The following is a 16917-nucleotide window of genomic DNA, read 5'->3' on the forward strand; positions in this document are numbered from 1 at the left end:
CTGGCTCATCTGAGGGCTGGATCCGGGCTTTTACTTCTGCTAAGCCGGTCTCCCCCTCTTGGGGGGCTGGAGCGGCCGCGCCCCCCTCCGTGTCCTCGACCTTCGTCACGGTAAAGTGCGGCATTGCCGCGGAAACCCTGAGCTTTCTCGGCGTCAAGCGTCCCGCCAGCCGCCGCGCCCACCCCACCGCGCGCCCGACTCTGCCCGCCGCCCGAGGGAGCCCGGCGCCGGGGACCGGGAAGTGCCGGGGCTCACGTGACCAGCCACCTAGGCAGGGGAGCGCGGGAGACACGCCTTCCACCGCCTCGATCTCTCGCTTAAAAGGATTAGCACCCCACCCTTCGCTCACGGTTTTTAAGCGCGAGAATCCCATGAACTGTTTGGGCTGCTTTCCTTTCTGGGAGCCGCCAAAAGCTGGCGAGCGCGCGGAATTCGTGAACGGCAGCCCGCGGCGAGCTCAGCCACAGGTAGTCGGACGCACACCGCTTCTAAAAGCCAAGGAGATCAGTCGTTGTTCAAGACCGACTTTGTGCTCTTCATTGCACTAGGAAGTTTTCATTATGATCTCATTTAATCCACAGGCTGGAGAACTTGCCCAAAGTCACAGAGATTGTTAAGTGGTGAAGCCCAACTTAAAAACTTCTAAGACCTTTGTTGGGAGGCGGCAAGTTGTTGTTTCATGGGGGGGGGGGGGGAGTCACATGCTCAACCTAAGTTTTGAGTTCCTGTGTAGCGCTGGCTTGTCATCTTGGCTGCACACAGGAATCACCTGGGGAGACTTTAAAGTTACTGACTCCTGGGTCTCATCCTAGATATTCTGATTTAATTGTTCTCTAGCAGAACTCGGGCAACAAACTTTTAAAAGCACCCTTCTCCCCATGGTTCTAAGGTGCAGCCAAGACTGAGAATTACTACTACACATGGGAAAGAGAAAAGTTTAACCTGTTGAGTCTTGGTAACTATTCTAATAATTGAAAGAAACTAAGTCAGGTGTGGTAGTGTTGTACCTTGGGTGATTTTTCCACACAACTCAGGTAACTATTCTAATTTATTCAAAGGAACTTAAAACACTACCAAATTGTCGAAGATTTCAATATTTTATTCTGGGTTCCAAATTCTTGAATACTTTAGTGCCACTGCGTATTTCCAATAGGAGCTTGCCTTTCATATTTATCTTATAAAGAGTTGAATTATGGCTAATCTATAGTTGATGGACAGAAAAAATGACTTGTGTTTAAGAATCAGTGTACAGCTTGTGCATATAAGCCTATGTACAATTTTATCCTATAAACCTCTCCCCTCTAAAAAGTTCCCCAAACTAAACAAGTAGGAAGGTAACAAATTCCTGTTAATCTGTGATAGGAGCAATTTATTTATCAACTTGATGCTTTGGTACCATAGTGGTCAGCAATTTAAAAATAGTTCTCTCCTAGAGTGGACTATAGGTAAAAAAGAAAGAAAAAGAAAGTGCAGGGGCATAAAAACAATTGAAGGCGAAGTTAAAGTAGTACAGAAAAACTTGGGGGGAAAGTGGTAAAACTGAGGTATGTGAGTGCTGTGTATAAGGAGTTGTTAGATAGAGGGTAGGATATAAGAAATAGCTATTTTAAGTACAATAAACTACCACAATGAGGCATCATTATAAATCCACCATGATGGCTAAAATTGGTAAGACTAAATTAGGTGAGAATGTGGAACAAAAGTAACTTTCATACACTGTTACTAGGGTGTAAGTTGGTTCACCCACTTTGGGAAGGGTCTGGTACTTTCCCCTATAACCCTCAATTGCATTCCTAGGTATTCACCCCCCAAATGAAAACATATTCCCCAAAAAAGACTTGTACAAGAATGTCCGTAAGAGTTTATTACTAATAGCCCAAAACTGGAAACAACCCAGGTGTACATTCACAGAATGGGTAAACTATGATATGATATGTGCACGCAAAGAATTACTATTCAGCTCTAAAAAGGAATCAATCAGTGATACATGCAACAATATGGATGAAACTCAAAAACATTATGCTATGTAAAAGAAGTCATAAACAAAAGAGTACACAATATTTGAATCCACTGATATGAGGTTTTAGAACAGGCAAAACTAAATTATGGTACAGAGAAACCAGGATAATGGTTGCCTCTGGGGAGATGAAGGTGATTAACTGGGATGGGGCATGAGAGAACTTCCCGAGTGATGGTAATATTCTACATCTTGATAGAGTTTAGAGTTTCACGGGTGTATGAATTTGTCAAAGCTCAGCCAATGTTCATTTAAAGTGTGTGTATTTCACTGTATAAAAAGTTTACCTCAAAAGAAAAAAAAATCTGCAAACTACTACTGAATTCTAACTAATAATATGCATTTTGAAGTATGTGGGAGAAGTTAACTGATGCCTGCAATTTACCTTGAATTGTACAGGTAAGAAGATGGATAGATATGTGATAGGACAAGTACAATAAAATGTTAATGACAGTCGCTGGGTGGTGGGTGTATGGATATTTACTATAAAAGTTTTTAAACTTTTTGTATATCTGAAAGCTTTTATAATAAAATGTTTAAAAAGATACAATGAACTGACAGACACCATTGTGAAAATGAATAGGTAAGTCACAGACTGGGAGAAAATATACAAAGGACTTGTATCTAGAACATACAGAAATGCCCTACAACTCAGTAACAAAAAGACCTGAATGGCTCAGTAGTTGAAGCGTTGGCCTACGCACCCAAGGGTCGCGGGTTTGATTCCCAGTCAAGGGCACGTACCTGGGTTGCAGGTTCGATCCCACACCAATCAATGTGTCTCTCTCACATGATGTTTCTCTCCCTCCTCTCTCTTTCTCTCTCTCCCTCACCCCTCCCTTCCACCCTTTCTGAAGTAATAATCATCATCATCAATGGAAAAAATATCCTCCAGTGAGGATTAACAAAAACATTAAAATTTAAAAATAAAAAAACAACACAAAATGGGCAAAGGATTTAAACAGACAATTCACAAAAGATGTTACACATATGGCTAATAAGCACTTGAAAAAGTGCCCAACATTACATTACTGGCCATTAGGGAAATACACATTAAAATCACAATTAAAACTGTTGGTAAGGATGTAGAGCAAATGTTGGTGGCAATGTAAAATGGTACAATCACTTTGGAAAAGTCTGGCAGTTTTTAATAAATTAAAACATACATCTACCCTATGACCCAGAAATTCCTCTTTTAAGTATTTACCCAAGAGAAATAAAAGCATATTTTCATTTAAAAAATCTGAACAAGTATGTTTATAGCAGCTTTATTCATAATATCCTAACAGGAAACAGCCCATGTATCTGTCCACAGGATAAAGAAACTGTAGTATATTCATACAACAGATAACAATAAACAGAAATGAACTACTGATAACATTCAACAACATGGATAAATCTCAAAAACATTACACATTATAAATTATACATTAATTATACACATACTGGAGTGTTTGGGGCTGAAGCACACTGATGTCTGCAACTTTCATTGAAATGCTTCTAAAGTAGATGAATCAATGGAAGGTATAAATATGTAATAAAACAAAGTAGCAAAATGTTAATCTGGAGGATAAGAATATGGGTGTTCACCATACAATTCTTTCAAACTTTCTGTATGTTTGAATATTTTCATAATAAAATGTTAGCAAGTAATACAATGAATTGAAATCTAAAGATCTTAGGATCTAAGTATAAAAGCACATCACTTATGGGTCAAATTCTGTTTCACATAAAATTTAGGCAGTTGCAAAAAATGCTTTTCCAGTACTTTGATTTTAGAGAACTGAATGTTGTTGTTTTTTTTTGTTTGTTTTTTTAAAATATATTTTTATTGATTTCAGAGAGAGGAAAGGAGAAGGAGAGACAGAGATAGAAACATCAATGATGAGAGAGGCACTGATCGGCTGCCTCGAGCCTGCAACCCGGGCATGTGCCCTGACTGGGAATCGAACCCCAATCGCCTGGATCCTAGGTTGACACTCAACCGCTGAGCCACGCCCGGCTGGGCCAATTACTTATTTTTAATCGCAGCTAACAACTCATGATAACCAGCATTTTGTTTTATTCAACCCACCTATTAAATAAAGACAAGTTAGATTTAGTGAAAAGATTGAAACAATTAATGGAAAGTTAATGGAAAATTATTTTTTTCTTTTTTTTAAAAAAAATCATGTTTTTATTGATTTCACAGAGAGAAAGGGAGAGAGAGATAGAAACATCAATGATGAGAGTCATTGATTGGCTGCCTCCTGCACGCCCTCTACTGGGGATCAAGCCTACAACGTGGGCATGTGTGCTGACCTAGAATCAACCCATGATCTCCTTGGTTCATGGGTTGACGCTCAACCACTGATCCATGCAGGCTGGACTGGAAAATTATTTTTCAACATAAGAATTCTCTATCATATTATAATACATTATTATACTATATTATGAAAAATCAATTTTAGAGCAAATCATGTATTTCCTCTGAGAACTGTGTTGTACAAAAGCTATACAAATAATCTAGAACCAAACAATCTCACTGCTGAAATGATTCTGAAAAAGAAACTAATAATTCATGCCAAAAACGGATCTGTGATGCAAGAAAACTATAATAAGTGATCAGTGAGCAAAATCCCTTAAATTAAAAAGCCACATACATTTTGAATACATGAATTTTACCATTCTTCAGAGCATCTTGTAGATATGATGTTGAGATTTTAGTAACATGTCCAGTAACATTCTTTTTTTTTAAATAAAAAATGCAATTAAGGCTTGATCAAAAGTATATACCAGCATGCTAGTAAAAAGCTGGAGATGTATAAAATAGAACAGACTAAATTTCATGAGCACACACAATGTAGATTTAATTCATCTTATCTGTCCACACCTTTTCACAGAATTCTCCTTCCATCTCTCGTGCACATAAGACAAATTTTTATGCCAGTAATTTAAGTGTGCATATGTGCATGCATACACATGCACATACACAAGTTCAGTGGGAGTGCTGAGTAAAGAACAATGGATTTGATTTAGAAACAGATTCAAACCTTATGAACCTCTCCTAAGCTCCTACTGTTTGAAGACACCACTCAGAGAGCTTTATCCACTATTGACATCTAGCCACACTTAATTTTTAAAATTATAACCAGTTAATAGTAATAGTTTTGTGCTTACGACATTCAGTTTATTAGAAATGCTATTTTTACAAGAAGTAATAAAGTGGAATCTACTTCCAAGCAGTTGCTTCTAATGTTATTATTGCAAAATATTTAGGGTGGACATTCTCACTGAATCGTTGCAACTGCCAGTGGCAACTAAATACAAGTAGAAACTAACTACGTTATATTTTAATTTTCTTTCTATTTTAAAAAATTTTTTAAATTGATTTCAGAGAGAGAGGAAGAGAGAGAGATAGACACATCAGTGATAAGAAAGTCATTGATCAGCGGCCTCCTGCTGCCCCCCACTGGGGATGGAGCCCGAAACCCAGGCATGTACCCTGACAGGGAACTGAACCATGCCCTCCTGGTTCATAGGTTGACGCTTAATCACCAAGGCACTCCGACTGGGCATTTTTAATTTTCTTGATCGAGGTAAGTTTATGAAGAACTCTGAGCTAAAAAGGTTAATCATGTTTTATCCTCAGTCGTAAACTCTTCATACTCTTTATTCTATAAATCTTTACAGTGATCAATCTAATAATTCGTCCTATTGAGAGAGATGTGTTTGAGGGGAAAAAGATCTGAATTCTTTAAAACATCTAACTTCAGATATGGAGTTACATGGAGAGAGGAAAGAGATTATATGTGCTAGAGCAGAGATTCTTAAGAAAAATATCAGACTTGCATGAAAGACTAACCCACTGCCCCACCCCATTCAGATACTCTCGCTTCAAAGGGCCCTTGGTAGGGAAACACTACCTCACACCCCCTTGAACATGGTATCATTCAGGTTAGGCAAATATACAAAAGGCTGTGAACCATTATTTTAGAACAGTGCTTACAAATTATCTCTGGTAAAAGACTATTTTTCTTTAAATTTCCAATTTATTGTGGGCTAAAAATTTTGTAAAAAAATAAGGAACAATTACTAGAAAATGAAATAAAAATATACAAAATGTAAGTTTCAATTTTTATTATTAGATTCAACAGACATAAAATTGCTCTATTAAACTGCTATACAACTTCCTTAAGAACTATCAATTTCTGCCCCAGCCAGTGTAGCTCTGTTGGCTGGGTGTTGTCCTGAGCACTGAAAGGTTGCCAGTTGGATTTGGGTCAGGGCACATGCCCGGTTTTCAGTCCATCCCTGGTAGGCAGCATACAGGAGGCAGCCCATCAATGACATAGATGTTTCCCTCTCTCCCTCTCCTTTCCTCTCTCTCTAAAAATCAATAAAAATATATTTTTAAAAAAAACCTCTCAATTTCTGAGCTTATCACCTTACAAATAGGTAATAAACAGCTGATGGACCAGCACTGTCTGCCTACACTCTGAATAGCTCTGTGTTAGAGAATATTGTAAACATTTTACTGAGGATGTGTAACAGTTCACTATTTAAGTTTAGCACTATAGCTGGAGCCTGAAAAATACTGGCTCTCATTCTTTGCTTTTTTTTTTTAACCCTCATGCGAGGATAGTTTTTCCACTGCTTTTCAGAGAGAGTGGGAGAGAGAGAGAAACGACGATGTGAGAGAGACACGTCGATTAGTTGCCTCCCAAACTTGCCCCAACTGGGGCCGGGGATTGAGCCTGCAGCTGAGGTATGTGCCCTAGACCAGAATCGAACCTGAGACCCTTCAGTCCTTGCTCCGACGCTTGAACCACTGAGACAAACCAGCTAGGGCCTGACTCTCATTCTTAAGTACACATTTTCCATATTTACCATATTCAGCAAACCCTTCTTCTCCCTCAGATACTGCAACAATAAATATTCAAAATATCAAAATGGCCACAAATTCTGAATTTTACCTTACTATGTAGATAATTATAGAAAGAACTGAATAAATTAGTCAATTATTTTGGTGAGGATCGACTACCATGGCCAGCAAGGACTTAAAACTTCTACATCTCAAAATTACATAACACTGCCTATGAAAATGAATTTTTATAAAATGGAATCAGTAACGAATATAGTATAATGCACTTGGGGGCTAATAACTGAAAGATAATACTGTTCATAAAAACAACAACATTATTTTCTGATGGATTCATAATATTGTAGAGAAGGAAGACAAAGAGTTCTCCAAATCAAACATCAGGAAAATCTCATGCTTTACAGAGGCTGAAGGAATCACGTATTTATTCAATATATATTTGAGTGCCCACTATGTGCCAGGAAATAGGAATGCAAAAGAGAACAAGACACTGTTCCCACCCTCAAGGAACTCATGGTCTTGTTGTCCAATTAAGGAGATACTAAATGCAATATAAAACCAGGACTCTGTACAAACAGTGTAAGCATAGAAGGAACCTGGAGAGCACAACACACCATCACCTCACCCAGTTACTTCTTCAGGGGCCTAAAGTTGTGAGTCTTCACCAGAGGAAAGAACACAGTAGTACACTTGATGGGCAACTACTTTAATTTGATAGCTAAGTCAGTCATTTTGGCTGCTGACCCAAATACGAAGGCATTAGCAAAAGCAACTGAGTACTCAGAGCCCTCAGTTTCCACTGTTACCTTTTTTTTAAAAACAATATTGTTACTCCCTATATAAGGCTGTCTATTTCTTTCAGCCTTATGTCATTATAGTCCAGGTATGATAGAACCCAAGAATCACCAACCGAAGAGGTAGCATGGGCAGTTATTTCATTTCTGATGTGTGACATTTCATTCTTTTATTATGAAATACTTTCTAGATGGGATTCTAGTCAATACTATAAACAGTGTATAGAATATAAAACTGATATTAAGCCATATATTGCCAAAACTTAGGACATATTTCCAAAAAAGGAAAATGAAAACACAATTCAAAACAAAATGTCCTGGTTAATTTTCACCTCATAGAAGAAAAAGTTCCTTATAAGTTATTACTTCCTCCCTCCCCTGCAACAAAACTCCGTTTAAAAATAGATCTACTGAGACTTGGGTCAAAATATGAATATTCATTAACTTTAGCAGAGATGGACAAATGTAACTAAAACAACAACTCTTCAGGTAATTCAGCACTACTACACTGCCCTAGGATTTGCACATCATTTGTGTTAAAAAACAGTAAAATACACAGTTTGGAAAGATTTCCTTTTAGAAACACAGAACCTTAAGTTACTTGGGAAACATGTCATTTTATTAACTACACCACCCTCTGTGACTATTTCTTTTAACGCTCCCAATGCCAGACAAAATAATTGCAAAAATGTACACAGAACATAAAAATTGCATTTCTTTTATGCTTCCTTTACTGTACTATACAACTGAGGCTTAATACATGTTTCAACAGAGCCAACCACTGTTAGCATAGTAGAGAAAGTGTAATGACAAGAACAATGTATTAGAATCACACACACCTGGGTTCAAATCACTATTCTTTGATGTACTACTTGTAAGACCTTGAGCAGCTTACTTAACCATATCAGCTTCAGTTTTCTCCTGGATAAGAAATCCCATCCAAGCTCAGAAGAAAATGACTTTTTTAAAATGAAAAAATATCAAAACTGATGATTTTTCAGGAAAGGAAAGAATTAACTTCATCTGATAGGAAAGAATGCTTTCTCTTTCCTATTATTAAAATTTTATTTGGAAATAGCACACTGCTAAAGTAGAAAAAATAAATCAACAAAACATAATTTTTACATGCATTTTAGGATATAAATTAACCAACTGTGAAAATAAGTATTATTTCTAGGTACTTTTTAAAAAGCTAGATGCTAATACTCTCAATATAGAATAAAGATGTATTTCAACTGCATTCAATTTCTCATAGATCCTCAAATTGAAAATGTACACGTGTATACAAAAATGGTTAATTATTAGTGTTTTCTTTTTTTAAACTAGCAATATGAAAAGTGAATACTCTTACCCCAAAGTAAAAGCAGACTCAACTGGTAAAATGGAGGAAATTCAGGTGCCACTTTGCTGAGAATTAAAGCTACCTAGTAAATGGTTCCAACTGTAAACAGATGAATGCTATCGAGTACCGTGCATGAATTTCTCAAGGCCATTAAAAATGTAATAAGGCTCAGCAATGCAGTAATAAAAACGCAAAACAGAAGTTGTCACTGTTTAATTTAGCAAGAAAACCGGAGACTGAAACCCAGCTAAGCTAAAATAACAGGAAATTTTAAAAAGAAAAAAACAACAACCCAAAGTTAGAATTAAGACCTAAACACACCTATCATTTCCTTATAACTTAATACAGCTTTTGTTTTCTATTTCTGTACTTTTCAACTACAAAAAAACCCTCAATTTTAGGAGGAAAAATATAAAAAGCTTCAGCCCTTATTCAGTTAAGACAGCCAAAAAGTTTTGCATAGCCTCTCAGGTTGACTAACATACAATATTGACTTGATTCTGAAATTTTGTTAACTCTAAATTCCACCAATGATTTAATGGTGGCTTAAAATTGTTCAAAAGTAAAATGTATCTGAGTATGTATTGGTAAAACACCACTTTACCAATCACTGATATTTAATCGAATTATCTAGAGCATTCTATGACAGACTTCTATAAAAGAAAAGCCTTTCTATTAAAGCAGCTTAACTGCAGCTCAACCTTTTGAAAACTTTTATTATAGATGTTTTTAAATACACATAAAAGCATAGAGGACAGTAAAATGCATCCTCATGTACCTTTGAATCCAATTCAACAAATTTATTTGTTAAATGTATCTTTATTGATTTCAGAGAGAGGAAAGGAGGGGGGAGACAGAGATAGAAACATCAGTGATGAGAGTCACTGATCGGCTAGCCCGCAACCCACGCATGTGCCCTGACCAGGAATCGAACCCCGATCGCCTGGATCCTAGGTCGATGCTCAACCGTTGAGCCACGCCCGGCCGGGCAAATGCAACACATTTATAAACGTTTGTCAATCTTGTTTTGTCTCTCTCTCCTCAACTTTTTTGGGGGAAGGGGGTAAGTACATTTTATTTCATCTGTAAATAGTTCAATATGAAACTCCATAGATAAGGGCTTTACATTCCACAAAGTCATAAATTTAAGTAAGAAAATTCACAATAATTCCTTAGTATCATTTAATACCAAGTACATGGTCACATTTCCCTGATTATCTCAAAGTGTCTTTTTACAGTTGTTTTGTTCACATGAGGATCTAAATGAAGTTCACACATTGCATTTGGTTGATACGCTTTTTATCTCTAACAGCTTTCCCTCCCTTGTTATAACTTTTCCTCCACTCCATGATTTTTATTTGTTGAAGGATCTAGTTATTCAATAAAACTTCCCACATTCTAGATTTGGCTGATTGCTTCTTGTGGTACAAAATAGCATATTATAAAGTTTAATCATTGGCTATGGAGTATGGAGAACAGGGGATAACAGCTGTGGTTTATAACTGAAATAAAGTGATACTGAAAACTCTTAAAAAACAAACAAATAACTATCAGAGGATGCCATCAGGTGAACTAGGAAGGTACCAAATCCATGTATTTTTATAAAACTATCCATCGTACTACTCTCTATATACAATGTTCTAGCTCACTATTAGATTGCCAAAGTGAAATGGATTGTATTCAATAACCATATAATATTAAAGTATATTTAGCCCTGGCCGGTGTCGCTCAGTGGTTAGAGCACTGGCCCACACACCAAAGGGTTGAGGGTTTGATTCCTGGTCAAGGGCATGTACCTGGGTTGCAGGTTCAATCCTGGGCCCCAGGTGGGGGTGCAAGTGGGAGGCAATCAATTGATGTATCTCTCTCACATCAAAGTTTCTATCTCTCTCTCTTTCTCTCCCTCCCTCCTTCCTCCTCCCTCCCTTCTACTCTCTCTAAAAAAAAATCAGTGGAAAAAAATATCCTCAGGTGAGGATTAACCAAAAAAAAAAAAAAGTATTTTTAAAAGAAGGGTAATGATCACCTGAGATTGGCAATACACTGTAACTCACTTATTTTGGTTTGAGGCAAAAAAACAGAAGTTTTTTTGAAAAGTATTAAAAAAGTGCTTAATACTTTGAAACATGTTCTTATAAAAAAAAAAGCTCCTGAAGTTTCTTAGTCATACATTATTATTATGCTTTTTTAATCCTCACCCAAGGATATTTTTTCCATTGCTTTTTCAGAGTGAGTGGAAGGGGGGGGGAGAGAGAGAAACACAGATGTGAGAGAGACACACTGCCTGGCTGCCTCCGGCACGAGCCGAATGGGGCCCAGGATCGAGTCCACACCCAAGGTCCGGCACTGAACCCAGGACCCTTCAGTCCACCTGCAGATGCTCTAACCACTGAGCAACCGGCTAGGGAAAACATTATTCTTATTCAACCCTAGCATGACACACTGATGAGACCTACTGATGACAAAGAATTGGTGGATCTGCTGAATAGGCTAAATGTCCATTTGTAATGTAATGATTCCAAGTACAAATTAACATTTTATAAGACCTACTGACATTTGCCCTGGCTGGTGTGGCTCTGTTGGTTAGGCATAGGCGTCGTCCTGTGCAACCTTTGGGGGTGTACAGGAGGCAGCCCATCTGTGCTGTACTATCACATCAATGCTTCTTTCTTTTTCTCCCCCTTCCTCTCTATCTAAAAAGCAATTTTTGAGGAATTTTTTTTTTTTAAAAAAAGACCTACTGATTTTAAGGAAAAACCTGCTGTGCTTTATCTACTTGGTGAACTTCTGCTCATCCTTCAAAGCCCAGCTCAGGTGGGAAAGTTCTTCCAATGCATGTAGCATTAATCATTCTTCTCTTTTGAGCTATGGCTTTATATGAGAACAAGCTGAAGAGCTTTTAAAAACTACTGATGCAGCTCGCCCGTAATGGCTAAGTGGTTGAGCATCGACCTATGAACCAGGAGGTTGTGGTTAGATTCCGGATAAAGGCACCAGCCGGGGGTTGAGGGCTTGATCCCCAGTAGGGGGCGTGCAGGAGGCAGCCAATCAATGACTCTCTTGTCACTGATGTTTCTCTTTCTTCCTCTCTCTGAAATCATAGATATATATAAAATAAATAAATACATAAATAAATATAAAAAATTTTATTATAAAAGTGATACACTCTTAATATAAAAAATTGTACATGTTGCCCTAGCTGGATTTGCTCAGTGGTTAGAGCGCCAGCCCGCGGACTGAAGGGTCCCAGGTTCGATTCCGGCCAAGGGCACGTACCTTGGTTGTAGGCTCAATCCCTGCCCTGGTCGGGGCACATGTGGAGGTAACCAGTCAATGTGTCTCTCTCACATCTATGTTTCTCTCTCTTTCTCTTTCTTTCTCTCCCCCCCCCGCCCCTTCCACTCTCTCTGAAAAGCAACGGAAAAAAATATCCTCGGGTGAGGATTAAAAAAATAAAATTGTACATCTCCTTCTAAATTGTTTAGATAAAGAAAAATTCCCACTCTCCATTCTATTTTCAAACTCTCCAGAGATATCCACTCTCAACAGTTCCTTCTGTATCTTTAAGACATTCTTCATGCATAAGCAAATACAACGCTGAGTCTTGATTTTATTTACCAACTGGCCAGTCCCATAACTTCTAATGGAACCCTGATACAATGAAAGGAGAACAAATACTTCGATAGCAGAAAGATAATTATCTACTTTCAAAAGGCCAACAGTAGAAAAAAATTAAAACACAAAAATAAGTATTTAAAACTTCATGTGTCACCTCCACCTTGGTTGTGCAATGTAATGTGAGTAAAAGGTATATAATAAGAAAACAAACTTAGGGTGGTAAGCTTCTCTACAGGAAGAAACATGGAAGGCATGGGAATTGTGTGGAAAGGATTAAGAATCATACCAATATCACAATCATAGAAGGATATGTAGAAAGGGCCAAAAAAAAAAAAAAATCAGAATTCTAAATATTAAAATAGCAAAAACAATCTGAAATACACTATGAGCTTAAAGATTAATTGTAGGAAAGGAAGTAGTTTTCCTATACTAACTCCAGCCCAGAGAAAAATGTAGCTTAATATGCCCTTGATATTCTTGACAACAGCGTCCTTTGAAGATCTATGGCTAACAAGGCATTATGAAGCCAAAGGTGAAATAATTATATTTCTAACCAGTTCCCTCTAATGGTGCGAAAAATATATCAGAGGATGATAGTCATCATAAGAATTAAAAACAAAAAAGGGAAAAAGTAGGTTATTGGGAAAGTAGAAAACTAGTTTCCTCAGGATATGGGGGAAAGTATGATCCAATGGCTGGACAGTTAATTTCCCTATCATCTGGTACCAGAGCGTATTTAAACATTAAGGAATGTGCTACAGAGCCAAGTTTTAACTTCTGTACCCACCTACACAACATTTCACCTAGACATGTCCTCAGTTTTCCCCTTATAGTATAAAACGATAGCACTCTGGCCTGTAAAGAATGCTTACAGGTAAGATAGTAGCCTGGGCAAGAATCCTGTTCTGGAAAGCTAACACATTATAGAAACAAACCCACTTTTTAAAACAAAATACAAATACAATTCCATAACAGAAAAGCCACAAGCCTAACAATACTTAACTATAAATTACCTAATAACAATTACAGCAATAAAAAAATTAGCACCAATATAGTCTTTACCTGGTAATCTTACCACCTCAATACCGTATGATAAGTAACTAAAACTATACTTTAGAGTTAGTCTGGAAGAAAGGAATTATTTTTTATTATTTCATAATGTAATTTTGATACTGTGGTACACAGTGTAAAGTTTGTCAAGTTGAAAATAAGTCCAGGAACCAACCTGTAATATCTCCATTAAATAAATGATTAGTTGAGGATAATTCTAGGACTATTAGCTTTACCAAATCTACCTTGTCTCCAGACATTTAACAGTACAAACAGAAATAAGGAACTAAAATCATTCTGGTTTCCTGCATCCTTTAGGTAAGGAGGAACAACATTTTCTGACACTAGAAAATGGTTAAGGCAGACTTGCTTTTACAGGTTAGTGGTTGAAGCTATGGTTTTCAAATTTGGGTAGAATATCATTTTCAGAGTCTAAGATTCTTACAAGGAATTTTCACTACCAGTCATATCTACATTAGTTAGAATATAGAACTAAATATATAAAAATATAAAACTAAATACATAAAGCAATATAGTAGTTCTCAAACTTTAGAATCCTAAAAATGTTATGATCTCTCCATTCATTTCTCTCATCACTTCTTCCCACTAAATCCAATGAAAACATCCAAGCTAGCCAACACAAACTGGTTCAGGAAGCTAAAAGTCTGCAGTGGTCAGTCTAAGTTAGAAGTGGCTTGTGTGCTTTCTCACTACAAAGGCTCAATACTCAATACATTCCACTTAAAGTTCAAAGTCAAAAAATTATGTGGGAATCAGGCCCTAAAAGCGTCTTTAGGATTTCTATATTCAACAAGATAGCACACTAAATCTACCCAGCCTCACCCAGAGTGAGTTTAGCTGCTTGAACTACTGTCTCTGTAAAAAATATATAAAGAACTTTGTGATACAATATCTCAAGTCTTTGTAGAAAAGCCAATAACTAATGTGATCAATAACTACTCCTTGTAAAGTAGCCTTAAAAACAGACTGTAGAAGTTAGAGCCCCAAAACTTAGCTCTCCGCTACATTTTACAATTTAGTATTCTCTGTGCTGAAAATCTATTAAATTCTTTGCCATTCATCCTTAACCAAAATACGCATTTCAATTCTAAGGAGATAAAAACAAGGAAGTCAAAACGTACATCTACTTTTCTTCTTGCCATGTATCTTCCCACAGGCCAAATTACTACTGCAGAGAACCACTATGCTAACCATTATTTCAAAGGGTTCCTAAGAATCTCAAAAAGAGGTTCCTGATTACTGCATATAAATCAGAAAAACGATCTCCCAGGAAACAGTTATCCTTGGTAAATAAGCCAGTAAGGAAAGAATCCTGTCATCTGTGTTTCTACTTACCGTCAGTAACGTCTTGGGGGTTAGAAGTCCGGTCACTGGCTGGATCCAGTGCCACCGTGGCCAGTGAAGTGGTGGCTCCAGACATCTCACTCATAGGCTCACTACGGCTCGTTTCAGGAACACTCTCCCGGGAGCTAAATCTTACTCGGGAACTGGACCGGGAGCTGAGGTCTGGGCTGGTGTCTGACAAACCCGGAATATCATCAATCTTCGTTGGTGTCACCATGAACCGAACTGAAGCCATCTTGGTGGTGGTTTCTGGAGGATGCATTTTTCTTTTTTCTTTTTTCCTCCTTTATAAGGGCAAAACAGAAAAACCCGCAAAATCCTTCCTCCTAGCTAGCTGCTTTTGATCACAAAAACAGAAAAGATAACTTAAAAAAATCTCAATTACCTTGATTTACACCACACAGAGACCCAAATAAGAATCTTTATACTCAGAATTCAAGCAGACTGACCTAGAAAGTGCACTACCAGTAGCTGAAAAATATTTAAGGAAAAAAAAAAAAGACAAAACGATGCCAGTCTCGTGTAACTTCGTTCCTTCAGAATGAAGAGCTATCTAACTATGTCTTCTGATCCAGGGCTGCGGGCTCAGTGCCATGATCTTAGAGAAGCAGGTGAAGGCTTTCTCCCTTCGACCCCCAGGTTTCGACCGAGGTAGTTAGTTCTTTATCTGGTAAAAGTCTCACGGTTTTAGTTGAGCCAAGCGCGCACAGGCCCACCCTTATGATGCAAATATAGCAGAGAGATTGCAAAACGGTGTACACCGGCCACCTGTTGTATATCAGGTGAATACCCCACAGGTCTGGCTGGGAGGAGGTGTGTGCAGTAGAGCCACCCGAGGTTTTTGAGGCCGATAATCCACTTGGGTCTGGTGGGAGAGGTGCGCATGCATAACGGGAAAAATATCCCACACTAGGACGGAGAATGAGGAGAGAAGGGTGAGCAGAGGAGGATGCAGGGGCAGAGCGGATTCCTGCCTCTCAGAGGTCTGCGGGGGTGGCCCACCCGCTCTTCTGGCAGAAAGGTTCCTGGGATCTGGGAAGAGAGGCTAGCGGATCGAGACACCTCGGACTGCAGCTCAGGATCGTGGCAGGTCCTTGCTAGTCCATCGAGCCCACGGTCCGCCCGCTAGGTTTCTCCTGCGTGTAACAGGACAGGCCACCTCTTCGCAGGGAGACGCTTTCTCTCCTACCAGGTCCCTGGCGCAGGTCACCCCCTCGCCGTTTTTCCTCCGAGTCCCAGCAGAAGAGGAGACAGCCTCGCAAGCTGGTGCTGGCTGGCCGAGCAGGAGGAGGCGGCGATGACTGAAGGAGGTCGCAGGTGTGGGATCCCGGCGCCAGCTGACAGGGGATGCGCGCGCAGCTGTTGTTTACAAGCCGGTAACTGTTTCCGAGCCGCAGCGCGCCCGGAGGCGGAGGGCTCGCGCTGCCGGGGGGGCCGGCCAGACGCCGGAGCTGCAGTTACGTGACCTCGCCGCTCCCGGCCCCGGGTCCAGCGGGCTGTACCGGCGCAGCCGCAGCCCCTCCCTTCCCTCCCGGCTTGTTCCTCATTCGAGGCTAACGGTCCGAAGAGAAGCGGGGGAACGGTCGGAGGGCGGAACGGTCCCGCAAACTCCGGGAGCCCCGCCCAGTCTGCGCGGCCCGCAGGCGGACGGAGTGCAAGCGCGCATGCGCTCGCTGGAGTAGCGGCGGGTCCGGCGGGCGAGGGGCGGGGCCCCGTCGGAGGCCCTGAGCAGCACGGGAATTGTAGTCGTGCGTTTGGACCAAAGCTACGCGCACTTAGCAAATCCTTTTCCTTCTTGGTCCTGCGTTCTTGCCCCTACCCAGTCTGGAGGTACCTCAGGGAGCAGGCCCTGCCGCTTGTCCTCAGAACC

The 16917-nt window shown here is 39.4% G+C and overlaps 1 protein-coding gene across 3 annotated transcripts in view; it reads right to left on the reverse strand.

Moving 5' to 3' along the window:
- SLC12A6 (solute carrier family 12 member 6) overlaps nucleotides 1-16485 on the reverse strand; it is an 80887-nt gene extending 64402 nt beyond the window's left edge. For 2 of the 3 annotated variants that reach the window (XM_016199539.2, XM_016199538.2), the window contains exon 1: nucleotides 15039-16485. In XM_016199539.2, coding sequence (XP_016055025.1) covers nucleotides 15039-15309 — 271 coding nt within the window. In that variant the 5' untranslated portion in view covers nucleotides 15310-16485. Of the gene's footprint in view, nucleotides 161-15038 lie in introns of those variants that run through there. The other variant, XM_016199540.2, reaches the window with a different exon arrangement.
- Between the last annotated feature and the right edge of the window lie 432 nt (nucleotides 16486-16917).

This window comes from Miniopterus natalensis, chromosome 1 (assembly GCF_054644295.1).
Source record: "Miniopterus natalensis isolate mMinNat1 chromosome 1, mMinNat1.hap1, whole genome shotgun sequence".
In the NCBI taxonomy this organism is placed as follows: Eukaryota; Metazoa; Chordata; class Mammalia; order Chiroptera; family Miniopteridae; genus Miniopterus; species Miniopterus natalensis.